Source organism: Eptesicus fuscus, chromosome 22 (genome assembly GCF_027574615.1).
Source record: "Eptesicus fuscus isolate TK198812 chromosome 22, DD_ASM_mEF_20220401, whole genome shotgun sequence".
In the NCBI taxonomy this organism is placed as follows: Eukaryota; Metazoa; Chordata; class Mammalia; order Chiroptera; family Vespertilionidae; genus Eptesicus; species Eptesicus fuscus.
This window is the reverse complement of record NC_072494.1, coordinates 22,631,368-22,653,237: the sequence shown is the minus strand read 5'-3', so window position 1 is coordinate 22,653,237 and position 21,870 is coordinate 22,631,368. Positions and strand designations below refer to the sequence as shown.

At 36.3% G+C, this 21,870-nt stretch overlaps 1 protein-coding gene across 4 annotated transcripts in view; it reads right to left on the bottom strand.

Annotated features, from left to right (window-relative positions):
• RALGPS2 (Ral GEF with PH domain and SH3 binding motif 2) overlaps positions 1-21,870 on the bottom strand; it is a 122,991-nt gene that overhangs the window by 5,693 nt on the left and 95,428 nt on the right. For 3 of the 4 annotated variants that reach the window (XM_054712169.1, XM_054712170.1, XM_054712171.1), the window contains exons 9-19: positions 19,429-19,566; positions 18,327-18,417; positions 15,082-15,149; positions 13,739-13,868; positions 12,865-13,016; positions 12,210-12,264; positions 8,954-9,031; positions 7,301-7,406; positions 5,549-5,641; positions 4,109-4,214; positions 2,247-2,338 (exon numbers count right to left, since the gene is read on the bottom strand). In XM_054712169.1, coding sequence (XP_054568144.1) covers positions 2,247-2,338; positions 4,109-4,214; positions 5,549-5,641; positions 7,301-7,406; positions 8,954-9,031; positions 12,210-12,264; positions 12,865-13,016; positions 13,739-13,868; positions 15,082-15,149; positions 18,327-18,417; positions 19,429-19,566 — 1,109 coding nt within the window. The remainder of the gene's footprint in view (positions 1-2,246; positions 2,339-4,108; positions 4,215-5,548; positions 5,642-7,300; positions 7,407-8,953; positions 9,032-12,209; positions 12,265-12,864; positions 13,017-13,738; positions 13,869-15,081; positions 15,150-18,326; positions 18,418-19,428; positions 19,567-21,870) is intronic. The other variant, XM_054712172.1, reaches the window with a different exon arrangement.

The window sequence follows — 21,870 nt, the reverse complement described above, 5'->3', positions numbered from 1 at the left end:
GCACGAAAATTTGTGCACTGGAGGGGGTCCCTCAGCCCGTCCTGCCCCCTCGCAGTCTGGGAGCCCTCAGGGGATGTCCTACTGACGACTTAGTCACAATCTGGCCTGTCTCTGTGGGAGGTGACGGGCCAATCAGGGGAAGGTGCCACCTCCATCACCCTGCCGCTGCTGCTGGCTCTGGCCTCCCTCTGCGGGAGGCAAGTGGGCCGATCAGGGGAAGGCGCCACCCCCATCACCCCGCTGCTGCTGCTGCCACTGCCAGCCCTTGCAGCCACCCCTCCTCGGCCCTTGCAGCCTCTGCGGCTTTGTTCGGAAGGATGTCCGGTTTATCCGGTCTAATTAACATATTACCCTTTTATTGGTATAGATTTTTCAATTACAAATGACGTTCAATATTATATTAGTGTCAGGTGTACACCCCTATGATGAGACATTTATATAACTTATGAAGTGATCCCCTGATATTTCTAGTACTCACCTGGCACCATCCATAGCTATTAGAGTATTATTGGCTATATTCCCTATGAGGTACTTTACATCCCTATGACTATTTTGCAACTACCAATTTGTACTTCTTAATCCCTTCACCGTTTTCACCCAGCTCCCCTCTGGCATATGTTAGTCTGTTCTCCCTACCTATGAGTCTGTTTGTTTTATTTGTTCTTTTGTTTTTTAGATTCCACATAGAAGTGAAATCATGGTATTTGTTTTACCCTGTAGGTCCATTCACAAAGTGATAGCATTTAAAAGTTGTTTTTCAAAGTACTATTTCTTATCTTTCCTTGTCATTTTAAGTGAGCCCAAGTGTTAAAATCTTTCTGACCTAAAGTATCTTTTTGAAAAAATTAAATATATTGGGGTGACATTGGTTAATAAACCTATATAGGTTTCAAGTGTACAATTCTATATACACTGAGTGGCCATATTATTTTGATCTCTGAACGCATAATAATCTGGCCACTCAGTGTATATCCTACATAATAAAAGGCTACTATGCAAATTGTCCCCTCGACCAGGAGTTCGACCAGCAGGCAGGCTGGCCAACTGCCCATGTCCCCTCCCCCTGGCCAGGCTGGCCGGACCCCACCCATACACAAATTCATGCACTGGGCCTCTAATATATATACACTTAGTGGCCAGATTATGCGTTCAGAGATCATAATAATCTGGCCACTCAGTGTACATCATCTGTATATTGCATTGTGTGTTTACCACCCAAAGTGAAATCTTTTTCTGTCACATATATGTGATCCCCTTAAAGTACCGTTTTTTAATGGTTTTTTATTGATCTTCATATGTGAGAGTGAAACATCAATGTTATGTTTATGTCTGTTCAACCAATTTGTGACTCAACTTTATTTATTTATTAAAGTATATATCATTGATTTCAGAGAAGGGAAAGGGAGATAGAAACATCAGTGATGAGTGAGAATCACTGATTGGTTGCCTTCCGCATGCCCCCTACTGGGGATCGAACCTGGGACCCTTCAGTTCGCAGGCTAATGTACTCTATCAAACCAGCTAGGGCTGTGTCTCAACTTCAAACCTGTAATAGGGATTGGGGAAAATAACACTGTGAATTTATTCTCCTTTGCAGCTTAAAGCCTTTGTTTCAGTAAAATAAAAACAAAAATATCCAAATGGTTTTGGGTTTCACTGCAACCACAGAAACCCACATCAACCTGTTAGTAGAACAAATTAAGATGAGTAAGAATAAATTTTTTAAATTTGAAGTGGCCCCTCTTATCCCCCCTAGAATTTCATTCCCTTGCCTCTCACTGTATTCTACCAGCCCGGGCTATATATTCTTATTTTGAACAACTGAAGCTCATTGCAGCTTCAAGGTCTTTGCACCCTCTGTTCCCCCTGCACCCTCTGTTCCCCCGAATTCTCACGTGGCGGTTCCTTCTTATCATTCATGCCAATGTCATCTCCTCAGGGAGATGTTTGCTGCTCTCTCCTATTTATGTAAAGTTGTCTCTACTCCCATCACTCTGCATCACGTAATTCTATTTTGTTTGCTTGTATAGTTTTCACTATTTGAAAGTTTGTTATTGGTTCATTTGTTTATTGCCCATCTCTCTAAAATGTGAATTTCATGCCTTGTTGACTGATGTCAACAAGAAAAAGAATAAGAATAAAAACATATTCCCCGACTCCATTCAGAAAATTAGTCTACTTCTCTTTAGAACTCTTAAATACATGCCCAAGTTAGGGACTATTTGAGGATTAAGAGAAATGCTCACCTGTTGTTTGTTACTTTGGCAGGCAGCACTCAAATGCTTAAACCACAGCATTGCATTCATCCTATTGCCAGCTTGAAACTTGTATGAATTTCCTAAAATCATCAAAAACAAAGGGAAAATAATAAAAACTTAAGGACTCTGACATATAATAATTCTGCCAGCTACCAAAGCAAAATAAAACAAGACTAGAGTTCTCCGTTTCAGAAGTCTATTTCTCCAACACCCAATTTTCCAACACAAACAGTTCTCTCTGCTACATTCACATGATGTCACTTACGCAGAAAGTCGTGGTTTTGCTATTTGTGAACTGGGAGAGAAGTATATGCATCTCCTTAACTGTTCATTAGTGTAAACTACACCTAAATAAAATTGGCTTCTTTAGATTTGTACGTGTGGATGAGAGTGCAGAATACCAGTTCTCAATACTGCTTAGATGATCTATTAGCAATGTTAACGTGAGGTTTTCACAGGCCACAGCTTTAACACCAAGTGTCTAATACTCAGACATTAGCTATTTAATGTGAATAAGGATTAATTAGCTAACATCAATATCAGCTACTTTTTTAGTTTTTAGTTACATCTGTTAAAAATTATTATAGCTTTCCAGGCCTATTGAGGGCTCTCAGGGAAAATTAGAAATTCATCTGTGTTGTGTATATTTAGTAAACCTTATGTTAAGACTGACACATAAAGATTTTTATATGGTTCTACGTATTAAGGTAATAAACTGAGAAAAGAATGAATTCATGTACTATATAGGCTGCCTTAAGTTGAGCTTTACTCCCTTTTTTTCATTGACCTAAGTTCTTTTTATTTCCCAATTCTTACCAACTTCTACTTTGCTTTATAACTGCATTCAATTGCTCAGGAGCCTAATCTATAATTAGACATTATACAAGTTTTCTTTGAGATTTTAACATTCAAAGAACTTTTTCACTTTCAGAAGCAATGGTTTGCCTTCACCACATATGTAATTATTCAAATTAAAATACTGTTTTGCTTGCTGAACTGAGATGCAGACACCAGATCAATCTAAATAGAAAGTATTTCTACAATGAAGTTTGCCACAATTATTATTTTTTCTGTGTTCAACATATTTTGCTTACATTTTTACTTAAAACACTTCATAATACCCTAAAAGCACACTATCTGTTGATATGAAATACATTCTGAATAAACAGAGGTCAAAATATAATTGTTCAGCCCATAAAAGGTATTGCTGCATTTCCGCTGTGAGCTGCTGGGCAGAGAGGAAGGTGTTTCCTGGCTGGCTTCCGGGGGTGCTTGTCAACAGCCAGAGGTTGTCTGAGGAAGAGCAGCAGTCATGTTGGGACTGTTCTGACTGCCACCTGAGGTAGGGCCAGCTGGCATGTGATTCTATAGCCACCCTCCAACATCTCTATTATATTTTATGAGCAAAGTATTATAATTAAAATTATACTTCTTTGGAAAGCGCTTTGAGTCAAATAAGCAATTAATCTGATTAAAAGCAATGGAATAAAGATCATTTAAAGGAAAACCTCTGCCACATTTAGAACTTAAGAATAACAATTTAATTCCGGGTACAAATGAAGGGGTACTATGTATATGGCAAACCACTGAGATTTTAAAGCAACAGTGAGCCATAGATTCTCAAATTCCCTTCCTCTGCCCTTCCCTCCCTCCATAAGCTTATTAAATAAGCATTTAATAAATATTGATAATTATAAACATTAATCTCATTATTATATATTATGTGACAAAAATATTTCTCAAGAGATAAAACTACACAAATCTTCCCCCAGTCAAGTATGAACCCAGTGAAACTAGGCTTTGGCGTACTATAAAGTTACCTATAAGCCCTGGTAACTCTAAAGACTCACCTTTTTCAGAGTCAGTCAATAGGAAGAGGTCAGGATGTTCTGGGTCATCAGCCATCATCACCATCCATCCTACCACAGATACATTCTTATTTGATGTTGATTTGAACTGAGAGATAGAAAGACAACTAATGGTCATCTTGATGGCTCATCCTCAGTAAAGTTGATGTGTCAGGGAGCATATCTTCAGTTTCTCCCACTGAGACATGAGACTTGTGACTTTGTGCTGGTCAGGTGTGCTCAGGGCCTTTTATGAATAAATTCGGCCCCTGTGGAGACACTCTCCTGCCTTCCAGATCTTTCTCAGCGTCAACTCTTTGTCAACACCTAATTGTCCCACTGTCCATTCCCAAAGAGCAGGACTGTTAGTGGAATGATAAGTTCATCTATGTTGTTTCGTCTGTTACTGTGCTCCCCCCTCACCCTTTCTTATAAGAAACACAGCTGCATTTTAATACAGATGTTACCTTCCCCCCAGTTTATTGAGATATACTTGACTTATAACATTGTGTAAGATTAAGATGTACAATGTAGCCCTGGCCAGTTTGGCTCAGTGGAAAGAGCATCAGCCTGCAGACTGAAGGGTCCCAGGTTTGATTCTGGTCAAGGGCACATGCCTAGGTTGTGGGCTCAGTCCCCAGTGTGGGGCATGCAGGAGGCAGCCAATCAATGATTCTCTCTCATCGTTGATGTTTTTTTCTCTCTCTTCTTCTCCCTTCCTCTCTGACATCAATAAAAATATATTTAAAAAAAAAAGAAAGATGTACAATGTAATAGGGGTGTTCTCTTAAACCTGTGGTCGGCAAACTGCGGCTCGCGAGCCACATGCGGCTCTTTGGCCCCTTGAGTGTGGCTCTTCCACAAAATACCACGGCCTGGGCGAGTCTATTTTGAAGAAGCGGTGTTAGAAGAAGTTTAAGTTTAAAAAATTTGGCTCTCAAAAGAAATTTCAATCGTTGTACTGTTGATATTTGGCTCTGTTGACTAATGAGTTTGCCGACCACTGTCTTAAACCAAGTGCTGTCAGACACTTCTTTATTATCTATATCTATATACAGCATATATGCAAAAAATATTCTTAGCATGCTTGTTACTTTTCTAGTATTTATTTATTTATTTCAGAGAGGAAGGGAGAGGGAGAGAGAGATAGAAACGTCAATGATGAGAGAGAATCATGGATCGGCTACCTCCTGCATGCCCCTACTGGGGATCGAGCCCACAGCCCAGGCATGTGCCCTTGACTGGAATGGAACCAGGACCCTTCAGTCTGCAGACTGATACTCTATCCACTGAGCCAAACGGGCTAGGGCACTTTTCTAGTTTTTTTAAAGTTACACTTTAGTAACAAAAAAAGAGCTGCTATGAAAGAACAGAAAATTGGATAAATCTCATTCATGAAAAGGCTGTGAAACAATGCTAACAATTTAGAGAAAGAATACTTACATGTTTTCTTTCTGTAGCTTTCAGAGACTTGGCAGTGTAGTAAAAAAGTTGTGTCCCACACAAAGCTGCCCAATATTTTGTCCAAGATGCTACCTGGAGAGGACAAACACATGAATCACACGACGGAAATGCTGCTGACTCCTCAGTGCCATGGTCGTTAGCTCTGCTCCACTTCAGCCCCCTCCGCCTAACCTTAGAGCACAACTTCTGAAATCTTTAACTCCAGCACTCCTATCACTTCCACTTAATATACTGCACTTGCATTCAATTATCCATCTCATCAAGAATTCTATCACTTTTTCATATTGTCTAGTATTGCCACGGCCCCATCTCATGTCGCCCTTCTCCTTTCTTCATGTTCTGTCTTGTATTACACGGTTCTGCACTATACATATCCCTTTCCAAATTCTTCCATCTCACTGCATGCTCTCCTGACATAACCCTAACCCTAGTTAATCTAACCATCTTTTCTTCCCCAGCAACACTTTCTTCACAGATCATCCATCTCACCAGGCCCATACTTCAAATACCATCCATATGCTAATGACTCCCAAATCTCCATCGCTGGCCATCAGCTCCTCTGCTCAACTTCTGAACTGTTCTTTTTAAAGAGCCAAACTGACATCTCCACTTGCAGCCCCAGCCTCTCTCTGACTTCATCTCATCCACCTACTGCCCGCTCAACGCTTCAACTACACGTCACCTTGTCTCCTGACCGCGAGGTCTTCACATGGCTAACTCACCTTCCTCCATCAGACCTCAGTTCAAATGCCCCGTGGTGACATCTCTCGTGACGCCATCACTGTCCATCTCCTCTCCTCACTTTAAGGGCTATTTCTCCCCAGTGGAACGCCATCTCCATGAGGCAGGCGCTTGTCCACTGCTCTATTTCTGGCACCTGGCACACGTTAGGTGTGGCAAGGCCTCAGCTGCTGTGCTGTTCTTAGTTCGCTAGCTAGCTGGTCTAGTGTAGCTTCCGGATTATAACGTAAGCAGCAAAAATCAGATCGCTTAGGTGTAAGAAGCCCTCTTCATCTTCAAAAACTTTAAGTGCAGATATACATCAAAGTTTATTCCAAACTAGATGTAATATTATTTGAGAAAAGAAAATAAATCTTTCTTCAATCATCAAACTACTATGCTGCTGTTGGGGAAAAACTACTTCTGAGTTACATGTGAAAATCTTTGTTTCACCAAACTTTTTTTTTTTTTTAAACATAATTATGGTTTGGAGGACATTTAATATCTGGGTTCTACTTCACGTGGGAAACAAACCTGCATTACTGAGTTTCAACAACTTAGAACCAACAACAACAACAAAAAACTGACTGAATTCCATTTGAGGGTTAACTTTCTTTTCTCTATTTTTCCTGAACTTATTACTAAAATACTTCTGTACAGTATGTACTTCAAGGTTCTGAGAAACAGTTTTGAACAAGAACTATATTAGAGGGCAGAGAAGTGCAGGCATGCTTTAAGCTCCCTACATGCATGATTCAACTGAAATCTAAATTAAGAAACATGGGGGGGGGGGTGAGATCGGGGTGAATGGTCATGGGGGGGGGAAAGGGGGACATCTGTAATACTTTAAACAATGAAGATAAATTTAAAAAAACATGGAAAGGCAAATGTGTACCTTGTATCACTTCAAGTGTACTATGTATGTGATTTTATTTATATTGCCTTCATATTTCTTAGGGTCCTGTACATTTATATATTTTTTAGAAGTGTTAAAATATGATAAAATCTTACTGTAGGCTTTTTGCCTTCCTTTAACAAAGTTTTTCTCTTGAGAACACCTTGAATAGTAACAGCTCCTGGATATAAATGTACTGCCAAATCTTCTGATTCTGCAGAACTATAATAATGAAACAAAGAAAAAACAGGTAAGAGCTTTTGTGTATGGTAGTTATCAAATAGGTACTTAAATGAAATGTAATTATTCTTTATTTCAAAACTTTGTTACTTTATTCAGAATGAGAAGACACTGACAATTATAAAAGTTTATTGATCTGAAATTTATAAGCTGTTACAAAAGTTAATCTGGAAGTTATTCAAGTCAGCAGATGGTTAAAAACACACACTTTATTACATATTTGAACAAGTATAATTTAGAAAGAATAGGGTAATTTAATTTAGTAAAGATTAAATAAATTTAAGACTTTGCTTCTTCTTAACATGCCACACTGCATCACTGCTGTAAACTTTCTCCCCATTAGAAACCTTAAGTCCTGGTAGAAAAGATGAGGATTCTATTTGTTAAAAGTATTTAAGCATGTAAAACTCAAAAATAATAAAAGCTCAAAAAAAAAAAAAAAAAAAAAAAGAAAAACACACACATTTAATTCTAAACAGTTGAAAGTAGTAAAAAGCAATAGAAACATGTTTTTAAATTGGCTTTCTGCAATCAATTTTAATGACACTTAAATGTTTCCAATGCATAAGTATTTGATTATAGTCTACTCCCAAACCCAAGATTTCCTTTCCATATATCTTAAGAAAACCATTAAAAATAACCACACATTTAAATATGCCTCCCCAACTGACTTAAGTTCCTATATTTAAAACAAGAGTAATTTCCATAGTAAAAATCTGTCATTCTCTGGTGATCTGATTTGAGTGGCAGAATTCCTGTAATAGTGATGAAAACTAAAGTTTGCCAATTTATCCTTTTATGATTATTTAGGTGTCTTCAAAGTGACTTAAACCCCTAGAAACCATCAGAAATTTCAGGGTAGAGCTATTTATATTCAGGGAGATATACAAGAGGAGATTAGACACCATCAAAATGACACAGGTTCACTTCTAAAGTTGGCTATTTTGTTGTATTATCAATTTGTTGATTAGCACTAACCTATAGTCCCCGAATCAATGTGCATTACTCTTATTTTTTATCTGCAGCTAATACAGGGCAGAAAGAGGACTCAGTTTAACTAGATGAACAATGGAATGAACATGCATTTAAATACACAAGTATTATTTAATGAGACAGACTAGTCTAAATTCAGGACTTGCAGTTTATAAAAAACAAGTTCTTTCACAAGGCAAATCTGACTAGCAAAGTAAATTCTTTGATTCTAGCCTTTGAATAAGGCTACAAGTGGATTTTTGTATTGCTCATCTAATAACAGCATTAGAAAGATTTGTGCAGTTAAAAAGCTACCAACTTGAAATTATTTTTAAAATGTGACATAAAGATGCAAGTTTTAGCAATTAACTGTGGATCAGAAAGAATAATTCAAATTAATCTCTAGATTAAATCTTGGAAAGTTTCCTAGGCATTTTTTTCAGTCTTTGAATCAATTAGTTGAGAAAGAACAGAAATGATGTGAGACCACACCCATGTAAGCCAATCACCAACACCAGAGGGGAGTTCTGTGGCCCCTGAATGCAGGGGAATTGTACCTGCTGGCCTTCATGTGGCTTCGATAGCCATTTCGTGCCACTCGTGTCATCGGGCCGAGAGAATGGTACAATCTGTTCCTGTTGGATTCCATTATAAATTGTATATATTACATATACTTTAATTCACACAAACATCATCAGTACCTAGAACAGCATAATAATTTTTGTGTAATAAAGCTTTCTAAATCTTACAAAAGGTTAGTCTGTGATTGTTTCTGATCCTTTTTAAAAGCATGCAGCATAGATTTAAAAAACTTTTCTTTTACTGTTGATGCTAGAATATAGCTGCTTAGAAAACATCATACATTTATATATACATTCACTTTCACAAATCAGCTAAAATAATTAAAGAGCAATTTATAAGCAGGTACTATCAAAACGTGAAAAATACTTCAAAAATACTTTTGTTTCTATTCTAGTGCTTGGATTCCAGTTTAAGCATGACACTGGATTCATATAAATAACTCCTTTTATTGTATGTCCCTATGAAGACACCTAAAAGCAATGTGGCCAGTAAACTTAAAAAACTAATGCTGCCAACACTCCTTATTGTCCTTCCTCCCCTTTTTTATTAAATCCAAGAAAACTAAGAAATCCAAGAAAATCCCAGAGAGACACACTGAGTAATAAAGGCATTGTTTTCCTTCCATGTCAACCAAAATAAATGATAAAGCCAGTAAGTGATAACAATGGTATGAATTAATATTTACCCAAAATGGCATGTAATACTTAACAAAAGAAAATAAACACACACATAGACACTGATACTTCTTTGCCTGGGAAAAGCCAAAAGTTGATAAATGAAATTTAAAACAAAAAGCATTATTTTAGCAACTGAAGCAGCAACCTATTTGATGTCTCTCTAGGAAGTAAGAACAGAAAATGGCATGTTTAACATTCAGACTCCTATTTTAAGTTCATTATCTATAGGTAGTATTTTAAATCTTAGTTCTTTATTCTTTTATTATTATTTCATGTCTGAGTCTTGCTGGGCAGCTTTAATTTGCTCTCAAAATGTTTCAAGAGCCACTGATTTAAACTTGGCATGAGTATAGATTTTTTTAGCTGCAAATGTCTGCAAAGCAAAGCATTTGTCATAAAAAAAGAATTGTTTTGAGATGTGAAGGTAACACCATTAAACACTGTCTTTGAAAATAACCTGCAGGGATGAGAACAGGTTACCCACACCACTCTGGTTATTCAGTAATATCTCAAGCAATCTGAGAAACAATTTTGTTCATCAATATTTTTCATCTAAAGATTACAACACACTCTATAACCAATATGATGGTATTATGCTCTTTCTAGAGGGAAAGAACTAAGACAGTTTGTATAGACATCATGTGCTGGAGGCAACTCTTGTGTTTTTCCCATTTCAGGCAAACCCAAATAAAGAGATTGAAAGTAAAAGTTGGAAGAAAAATAATATGCAAAAACAAATTGCTAAGAATCCCCCAAAACAAAAAGAACAAAACTTGGGAATACTGATAGTGTAGAAAGGCTTAGGAATACTTTAAAATATTGGATTTCCAAGTAAAATCTTAATCACATAATGGTGAGAATTCTTTATAAAGTGTCATTGAGAATGAGGTTATAATTTTCCAATTAAACAACAAAATTCAAATATAGTTTAATTTTAAGTATGTATTTAGTATAATTGTTTTTTATTAAAAGTCACTGATATGAAGTTAGATAACTAAATATTTCAATTCCATCAATTTTAACATGACATTCAAAATTCAATCTAAATGACACTTTTGCTTAGAAACATAGCTTGCTTAGTATATACAATACAGAACAATTACTCCGGTCAAGAGTCAAGTGTCGTATAAATATGAAAATGGAAGAAATGAAATTGTCGGAGACAACATAAAAGCTCTAATGAACATTTAGTATAAACATGTGTTTGCACTGTTCGGCTACATTTTTAAAGTCATCTTATTTGGAAGTTCAATATAACATGACGTTTGCTGCAGGCCAATGATAGCTTTTATAGCTTAAAGCAAAAGGAAAGGAGAATGCATGCATAGTATCTACTAGTCTAATCTAATAATAGACAAATATGCAAATTGACCGCACCTTCGCCACACCTAAGCCATGCCCACCAGCCAAGCCACGCCCACCAACCAATCAGGACGAGTATGCAAATCACCCCAACAAATATGGCGGCTAATTTGCATATCAAGACAGCATCGAAAGAAGCCAGGGGCGAAGGGAAAAGCAGGCGGGCTGGTGGAGAAGGCGGGGCGGGTGACAAGGGCGGAGCAGAGGCGGGGCCGGGGGCGAAGGGAAAAGCAGGCGGGCTGGTGGAGAAGGCGGGGCGGGAGACAAGGGAGGAACGGAGGCGGGGTAGAGTGCAGCAGGAAATCCTATTGCAGGATTTTTCCTGCAACGGTAACGCTAGTATATATATAAAAGCCTAAGTGACCTTTACGACTGTTATGACTGGTTGATCAGTCGCTATGACTATGACATGCACTGACCACCAGGGGGCAGATGATCAACACAGGAGCTGCCCCCTGGTGGTCAGTGTGCTTTCACAGTGGGAGTGCTGCTGTCGCAGTGGGAACCTCTCTGGCTGCCTGCCGCTTTGGCACTGCTACATCCCTTGGGTGATGTCGGACTGTCGGTTTCGGCCCAATCCCAAAACCGGCAGTCCGACATCCCCCGAGGGATCCCAGATTGCGAGAGGGCGCAGGCCAGGCTGGGGTACCCCACCCATGCACGAATCCGTGCCCTGGGCCTCTAGTTTCAGTGTAAATCTGTGTCCTCTGTGCAAACTTAGCGACAATTTAAATTCAAACTTTAAACTGCTTTGCTTACAGTATAATTTAAAATTTAATAAGTCACTTTGCCCTTGACAAAGCAGCAGAGAAGGAAGTTGATCATTCTACTGAATGCTTAAATTACTTAAATCAACCAGGAATTTAGGAAATAATTTTACTTTTCAACACATAAGTAGATACATTGACCACGATTACTTTTTTAAAATTATAATTTTAAATGTGCTAAAATTTATATACATGTGTTAAGCCACCAAATAAACATGTATTTATTAGGTAAGACTCAATTCCAGACTTAAATATCAACTTCTAATTTCTGCCACCAGCAGGAAGTTCAAATAGTGCCTTAGAGGTATGTAATAAATATTATCTCTTAAATATCATACAGTCATAGGTGAATTCTATTATTCATATACTTTCAGACAGACCAAAAAACAAAAACTCAGAACAGTTCAAATGGACAATTTTCTTACCTTTCAAAAGCAGGCCATGAGGTCTCTTCACTTAGTTCAGAACCATCACTGCTACCTAAAATTACAAGTTATTCTATTTTTCAAACATTAGAATTTCAGTTTGTGTTTTTTAATTTTAAAAATAGTTTCTCTAGCTGTGCTTATTAAATGGGAATCATGTTATTTGAGGGTAGACATCCACATATTAATTCTTCATTCTAATATTATTGCTGCTAAACTTATTTTACAATATATTGGAATATAGTTGACAAGAAAATAAATGAACATAAAACATTTTTGCATGTCTACTTTATAGCTCAAATTCATTGTTAGTAAACAAATTTCTTGTATGATCAGGGAATGCATATAAGTACATTTTTCCTTACTAGGTTTGTCATAATTTAAGACCAATATAATTATGAAATTCTTAAGAGGTCCATGGCATACTTCGAATGGTGCATGGGACACCGCTTAACCAACTGAGCCCCACTAGCCAGGGCACCATCACGAATTATTCACTTCAATACTACTAGTAAGATGAGACTATGTCTAATTGCTACTTTGCTTACATCAAATTTTCTGTATCTGTAGTAGAGATAATGGTATTTTTCCAGCTGAGTTTTGTTAAACACCACATTTTAAGTAAGTTGGAACCCTCCAGAGAAATATTTCTCACCTATTGATATTCCACTAGACAGAGTAGAACTTTCAGCTTGGCCTCGAGATGGTGCGTGGGGCTCCATGACGCTATCGTCTAATAGATGCGTTGGCCCTGCATTTGGGAATGTCGCGCTCTTAAACTCTGCTGTGTTCATTTTATGAATGAAACTGGAAAGAAAGAAAAATATTTCGTTACTATTACTAATTCAGGATATAGAAGATACTCCTATATAGAGATCCAGGAAATACTAGTAAAAGATTTACCCACTATTCTGAACTTCTGAACTCTCATAACTAATGAACACACAGATTTTATTTATTTGAAGGTCTCAAACTAAGAGTATAGGAAAGTATTTTAGGAAACAAGGCCATATCTACCTATGTAATAGAGAATGCTTTAAGTCTCCAGTCTATTAAAAAATTGTTTTCACACTTACTTTTGAAAAATAGCTATTATATCATATTTTCACAAAAATTATGGCAAAGGTGAGCAATAGGCCCCGTTCTGAAAAAAACGATCTTGCAAAGCTCAAGAAATTAAACATAAAATCATTTCCCACTGTTTATATTTAGGAATAAAAAGAACAATTTATATAAACCATAATTTATGGTGACACAAAGAAAGGTTACAATTTAAAAGTAAAATAGTATATTGCTTTCCTGATTTCATTTATGTTGATGCTCTCTGATACTCATTTATCTCCCCAAAATGTGAAGGCACTGTTGGGAAAAGTTCATTTCCAAATTAAGGTAAAGGAAGAAATAAATGCTTTTAGTCAAAAGTATACAAAAAATTATGAGGACACTATTTTCAGTTTAATAAAATAAACAGAAAGTAAATCAACTGAAAGTGATTTAAAAATTGGAAAGAGAAAATGAAAAATGCTGACTTATAACCCAGGCTATGGCACTTGCGATGTCCATGTGGAATCAGGTTTCGAGGGGATGGCAGTGTGTGTGGTAACAAGGCTCCTTCAGCTGCCACACTTCTTCCACTTTGTGGAGATCCCACTTCAGGGCCTAAGGGGTCAATGTAAAAATATAAAATGTGGTTTAACTTTTAAGATATGTTAATTCCACTTAATTAACTGAACATGAGAAATAGTTCTTTTCTAAGTCTTAAAACACAAAATCCCAAGCATACAAAATCCACTGATTTCTCTCTCTCTGATGTGCACTAAGTAGGCAGTATGACTGCTTCCCTCGTTACAGAGGCAGAAGCAGAATTGAAAGAGCTGGGCTCAGGGTCTCACACCACAGATGACACCTGGACTGAGCACTCAGGTCTCCCAGCCCTAGTTCACTGCTCTGTTGTTTAGTTTTACAGGCAGCTTCTGTACTCTTACTTGCAGCTTCCTTTTAGGTAAGATAAAAAATAGAACTCCAAAGTACACAGATTTGCAAAATATGACTGTAAGAAAAGCAAACTTAAGAGATTTAGATAGAAATGTTTCCCTTTGCTAGGAATCCTCTCCCCACTGAATACAGCCATGGCTTGTTCTCTCGCTTCCTTCATACATTATTAGATGGCTCTTCAAATGTTTTTTAGAACATACAGTAATATGAAGGTTATTACCAAGGTCTGTGTTTGAAATTTTAAAAAGGCACTTATCAATTATTTGTTAAATAATGAGTAGTCTTCAATTTTATATTTTTTAACATGTGTGGTATATATGTAGTACCCTCATTATAATGCAAAAGGTAAATTAAGGACTATGACTATATTTTAAAATATTTTCAGTACTACTTGACCCAGTATTAAAGTAAAACTTTAAAAAAATTAGCTCACTAAAATTGACTTCTTTAATTATTCGAAATAGAATTTTCCATTTGACCACAGAAATTTCTAATGTAATCAATACTCATAGTCTAGCACAGTGTATTCTTTTAAAAAAAGAATATTTATAAACATTTATCTGTTATTTTCTGTCTGTGGTATCTATTTTCCTTGATTAGTCAGAATATCTTTTTTCCCCTTTTTAAATTAAACTTATTGGGGTAATATTGGTTAATATGACAGAATATCTTTTTTGTTACATTACTGACAAACTACAAGTAACAACTTTTTGATTAAAAACCAAAAAAGCCCAAGCAGAAAAAAACATATATTTTAATACTAAAAGTAAATGTTACATGCAGTATAAAATGTGCTAAGTATTTACTTACTTTGCAGCATTTTCCTTCCCATTAGGTTAGCCGATTAATTATGGTAATGAGAGAAAACTGCACTAACCTACTAAGTCTTCCCTAGAAGCAGCAGAGCGTGGTGTGCTGGTCCCTGGTTCTATCTTTAATGAAAGCCTGAATTCCAAAAAGAAACAAAACATATAAAATGACTAACATTTGACAAAATAATATTAAAATCATGTATTTTCCCACAAATAAACTAAAAACATCTTAATGAAAGAATCTCAGCTACATATTTTTCTTTGAATGCAAACTTGGTTAAGTCTCCTATCTCTTCCATACTAAGCTCATCTTATGGTAATTCTAGGAAATATTAGAAAGGGGGATAAACATTAAAAAGTCACATTTAAAATCAGAAAAAAATCTCCCCAAACTACCCCAACATTGCCAAACAATTCATCACTTTTAAAGATATTTGATGAATGACTAAAAGGTGGTTTAAACGGGAAGTTATATTGATACCTGATAATTCAGGAACTTTCACATATATTATTAAATATATTATGCAAATTCATCCTAGAATCTTTACTAGATGGGCTAATGGCTTCTGTAGCACTGGATGTTTGAAAAACACCTTATTTAAAACTCACCATACAAAAAACCAACCATCTCAACTTATCAAAAGATAGGTCTATACAAATAAAAAAGGTTGCTTGCAAAATTCCTGGTAAATCCCTGCCCTAAGTCACAGTTTATTAGTTGGTACTTAACTTCCATTTAGGATCACAGACATAGTTTTGAATTCCACAGCAAAAGAGATTATGATTCCTATCAATGGAAACTATTTAATGAAATAGGATTGTGGAGAATTCTTCAGTGTAGTCCACAAAGCCTATTATTATTAAGCATTAGTCTGAAAATTAATGAAGCCATTTTATTTTTAGCATTCTGTCAACTAGATTTATGAAATTACATAATACAAGTGACATTCATAATGATAAATCTATTATAGGTCTTTAACTTGTCACTTCTTTGATAACTTAAGAGGGGATTACATACAATTATATTCCAATTATTGGACAGTATTAAATGCATGTGTAGAATATGATTAACCAGAACTCTCTGTTTTTCTTTTAACAGAGCAGTTTAATCACTTGGGCTGCAGACTATACTGAACTCATTCATTTAATAGTTATTGAGCACCTGCTTTGTGTTGGGCACTTTGGTCTCACGGAATATAGTGAGACTAAGGCATACACGGTGGCCCTGCCCTCCTGAAGATTATCGTCTAGTAGGTGTAAGACAAAGAAGTGAACAAAATAACTACATTTCCTGACACAGAAGCAAAATGGAAGAAACAGCAAGGAAGCTGTGGGTGAATCACAGGGCTATCAGCAGCAGCGCACCACTGACAGCAGCACAGAAGGTGGAGCATCGCAAAGTGCAGCAGTGAAGGCTGGCCAGTGTCAGTGCCTTTATCCTCATCACAATACCGTGAGATAACTGTGATGCTGAGTCAATGAAAAAAGTATGTTCAGTATTAAAATGAAAAAACTCCTATAGAATTTCATCCTGATTAAAGCCTATGCATGTAATTTGTAATATCCACACTGACTGCCTATATAGATGAAGTTGCCCCAAACAGAGACATTTGAATAAATGCAATGTCATTTTTACTTAAATCTCTTTCTTCGGAAAGATACACTTTTCCCCTAATTACTTTGATGGCTCCTATCTTAAAATGCTCTGATTTTCTACACATGTAATTAGTAGGCTCACGCAACACAACTGCAGCTTTAGAAAAACTATCTTCTTTAGTCTCCCATCTGATGCCCCAACACTACCAAGTGGCTTGGAGTCTTGCAGCAAACTCAATGTTTGATCATTCCCTCCCCTGGAACACCTTTCTTTACCCTTCAACGAGGAGCTAATTCCTACTCACATTCAGCCTCAGGTGACACTGTCTCCTGAAGCTGTTCAGGTTTCTCTTCACTTTTCCCACGAAAAGCTGAGTCAGGTCCTCCCTTATCTATGCTCCCGTAACATGCCGGGTATATCTCTATTATAGTACTGTTTGAACTGTTTTGTAACCATCTGTTTTGTGAATGTGTTTTGCATTAGACTGAGCCTCTTAAGCATTTTTCAGAAATTTTAGCCCTTTACTGGTATTAATTGTATTCTGCAAAAATTCTTTAAAAATTATTGAAGTTATGGAATAAGGAAGCTGATCATTACTATCAAATGAGATAAAAACATTTTTATATAATACATTAATATTGAAAAGTAACCTACTCTTTCAATTTGATAAAATTTTAAAGACCTCTGATTGGAAAAAATATTGGTGGAAGACAAAGTTAATTTTAAACTTAGGAACAACTGGCATAATAAAGCTGAACACAAACATTTTTTTTTAAATTAACATATGAAGTGAAAAACCCCTGCAGAATTCTAAAGGGAAATAAGTTCTTTACTCTCTCATCTTTAGAAAAAACCTGGCAGCTGTGATGTATAGCATACCACTGAAAAATACAAAGGGTTAATTCCAAATTCCCTCATACCTTGGTCAGTATTGTGGATGATAATGAGAAGGAAATGAACACTATTTTAATAATGATTTTAAAAATCTTTAATAAAGGACTTGCTCTAATAAAGAAAAGGTTAAGTATGGTGCTATATACAACTATATATCCAAACCAAAGGCAAGAAAGTTCAATATTCTCTCAAACCACAAAAACAATTCCAAATAAGTTTAAAGATGTGTCAAAAATCACCATTAAAAAAGGAGTAACTTTTCTGCTTGTAGATGGTTTCATTAATTTTTCAGTCTATTAAAAGATAAATTTCCATAAAGATTCAACGTTTGAATATAGAAAGAAGGCATTTAAACTAGAATTATCAAACATAACTATTAATAATCTGAGAAAGATGAAATACTTTTTAATAAAAGAATAAATGAGCCCTGGCCAGTTGGTTGGGCATCGTCGCATGCACTGAAAGGTTGCAGGTTCAATTCTAGGTCAAGGCACATGCCCAGGTTGCAGGTTTGATCTCTAGTAGGGGGTATGCAGGAGGCAGCCGATTGATATTTCATTCTCACATTGATGTTTCTCTCTCTCTCTCTCTCTCAAAATCAATTAAAAATCTTAAAAAAAAAACCCAGATGAAATATTTGTACATTGACTCAATCATGTCAAGAGATTAAAAAGAGATACATGCAAATACCTTCACCATTGCAAATATATGGCTGGATTAGGCATTTGCGTGATATGATGGAAGACTTAGATGTTTAAATACATTGGGATGAGTGGAAAGAGGACAGTTATACAAACCACTTTTGAAGATCCAACCTACTTGTAATTATCATCTTCCACAAACTTTTGTAGTTCTTCTATATACTGAACAGAGTTCAGATATTTTTGGACGTGAGGCAACATGGGGATATCTAGGTAAAATGTAGTAAGTAATTAAACATCTGATAAAGTACATCTCAAGCACAGTTTTAAAAGTTAAGCTGAGAAAATGATATTTAAAGGTGAATTAAGGTCACCTGGCCCCAAATTTAAATTAATTCTAGAAGGACATTACTGAGGAAAAATCTTATTTAAAATAAGAATGCAAGTTGTATAGATTAAAAAACCCCCCACAAAACCCAAACAGCCCCATTTACAAAGTCCATCACATTTGAGAAATTTCTTAGGAAAAAAAAAATCAGACTTCATTGTGACTTATATTGAAATCTCATCTAAAGGCAAGGTGTAAGGCAGTTTTGTTTTCTTTTAAAGAAGCCTGGCTCTCATTTGTAAATGCAGTTTTTCCTGCCCTACCTAAAAATTTCAAACATTAATTTCACATTATAATTTGGTATGTTTAAAAAAAAATGAGAAAAGGACAAGAGATTGATTTAACTTTCAGTAAGACTCACCCCCACACCCCAACTTTTAAGAAGTTTTTGAGCTTTTCTTAAAAGTTTAGACATAGTAAAGTCAGTTTTAAGACAAATTTATTTTAAAGTAATTAGATAGTATAAACTCACTGTTTTATAATACCATAAAAATTATTTCAGTAGCCTATATTTAATTAATTTCCTATCAAATTAAAAGAATCCCAACATTTTTAAAATACTAAAAAAACACACAACCTTTTCTAAACATCTGGGCTTGTGGAAGCTGTTTCTATACATGTGTTTCCACAAAGTAGAACTTGGAAAAAAATTGGTTATTTACTCAATATCAGACTCAAGAAACTTAAAATTTTAACTAGAAAAAAGTATTCTTCAATGTCTTAAAAGCGAGATCTTAAACTGGATGCTAAATATTAAACAGTGAAATAAAACAGTCACTGTTATCCTTTATGTTAAGATGTTTCCTGCTATGTGAAAAGTGGCCTTCATTGTGTGTAAATGAATCAGGAGAATTGCAGCATAATGGCTTAGTATCATCCTTCAGAAACTTACCATATTCACAAGACTGCTGTAAATCAGAAATTATTCGAAGGATGTTATTCATCAAATTTGATCTCTGCTCACTTTCTAGAATGCTGCCAGTTGACGGGTATGCTGAATCAATGTAAGTTAAATCTGACAAATATATACCTGAAATGAAATTAGATAAATTGAGAGTTTTCCTACTTGTAGCTTGGAAGAGTATGGCAAAGTGAAGGGGAAAAAAGCTAGCTTATAGATGTATTTCAGGTTATATCTATATCTATCTATCTATCTATCTATCTATCTATCTATCTATCTATCTATCTATCTATCTAAAAGGCTAATATGCAAAGTGTCCCCTTGGGAGACCGGGAGTTCCATCACTTGCTATGACATACACTGACCATCAGGGGGCGGCGTGGAATGAAGGAAGGCCTTGGCCGGCAGCGGGAAGGCCCCGATTGGCCTTGATCACCAGCCAGGCCTAAGGGCCCTACCAGTGCACGAATTTCATGCACCGGGCCTCTAATATGCCATATTTAGAATGTAGTATTATGAATACACTGCAGCTTTATAAAAACATGGCCACCGAGGCCTACATTTCCATAGTGTTGGGGCCAAACATGGAAATACAGGGTAGGACAAAAGTAGGTTTACAGTTGTTCATATGGAAAATAATATAATAATTGATAATACAAGAGTAAACTCTGTTTCACATACTCACAACTATAAACCTACTTTTGCTCCACCCTGTAATTTTTTATTTATTTATTTTTTTGGTAGAAGTCTTCTTCTGATACTATCAAAAAATTCTCACCCAAGGACATGCTGAGAAAGAGAGAAAGAGAGCGAGCTTTTGAGCAATATCAGTCAGTGGTCTTCTGCATGTGCCCCAACTGGGGATCCAACCCCAAACCCAGGTATGTGCCCTAATTGGGAATTGAACCGACAACCTTTTGGTGCATGGGCTGATGCTGCAACTAACCAACTGAGCCACCTGGGCAGGGCTCATTGGTTTGGTTTTTAAAGCTTTATCAATTCATACTTCCACTGACAGTATGTAAGTTTCTACTGATCTACACTTGATATTATCAGCTCCTTAATTTTTGCCAATCTTGTGAGTATAAAATATCACTGTTTAATTTTCATTTCCTTGATTAATAATGAGTTAAATGTTCATATTTCTATGACAGGTCTTTTGTCCATTTTCCCCCTCTGGGTTGTTTTTTTCTTATTGATTTCTAAGATCTTAATATATTGTAAAAACGAACCCCCTTGGCAGTTAAATTTTATCCAGTTACTCTTTAACCTACTATCTAACCTGAAGTCAATATTTATATCTCTCTGCTGGAACTTATTCTGATAAAGGGATAAATGGCCTCCTCATTATTAGATCTTTAAACATCTCTCTTGGTCTCTTCCTGTCTCTCTGTAGTCTTTTTACTATTCCCTTCGTTCCTTGGTCTTTACTGGCTAGAACCTTTCTACCCGCCTCTGTTCTTTTTTTTTTTTTCCCTCATGTTTCTGGAACTTGGTATTCCTCATGATTCTTTCATTAATCTTCCTAGTTTACATGTACTTCTTCTGGATTATTTTACTTCTGTAGCTTCAACTATCACCTAGTTGCCAATGACTTCCCAAATCTCCCTACAGACCTGATCTCCTGACTCATTTTCCATGCCAAACTAACCATTATTTGTTCCTAAACACTTGCTATTCCAATTTCTTACTGTGCTTAGTGATATTACTAATTGCTAAAGTTTGAAAGCTCAACTCACTCTAGTGAAAAAACTCAGGAGGAATTTACTACTCATATTTTCCCAGATTAAACTACTAGTGAATAAAACATGATCACTGAATGCTCATGCAATGTTACATAATATAAATCAGAGGCCAGAAGCTGGCAGTCCATCTGTCCCAGTGTTTGTAAAATCAGGAAGTATCACAGGAAATACCTCAATAACTTTCTTTTCCTAAAAAATGGGGAGATCTGCAACGAGGTATAGCAGAAAAGGGTGCAGACTTCACAACTATAATAATATCAGTTTGTCATAACTCTCATTTTCCTGTTATGGTCTGATTTAATTTGCTTATTACATCACCTACTTCATTCTTGCTTTTTAAAAAATATTTTTAGAGAGAGGAAGGGAAAAAGAGAGGGGGAGAAGGAGAGAGAGACACATTGATCGGTTACCTCCCATACACGCCCTAACTAGGGATCGAACCTGCAACCTGGGTATGTGCCCTGACTGGGGATCGAACTTGCACAGGGCAACGCTCCAACCAACCAAGGCACACCAGCCAGGGCTGCATGCTTGTGGTGAGCATTTGTCTTTATAGGCCCTTGAGTTTGCAACCCCTGGTATCTATGTATGTCACAGGAATTTAAAGAAACAATTCTGCAAAAGAGGCAGAAACTTAGCTGATTTTAAATAAGGATATATGGATCAACAGTTGATGGTAGAGTATCAG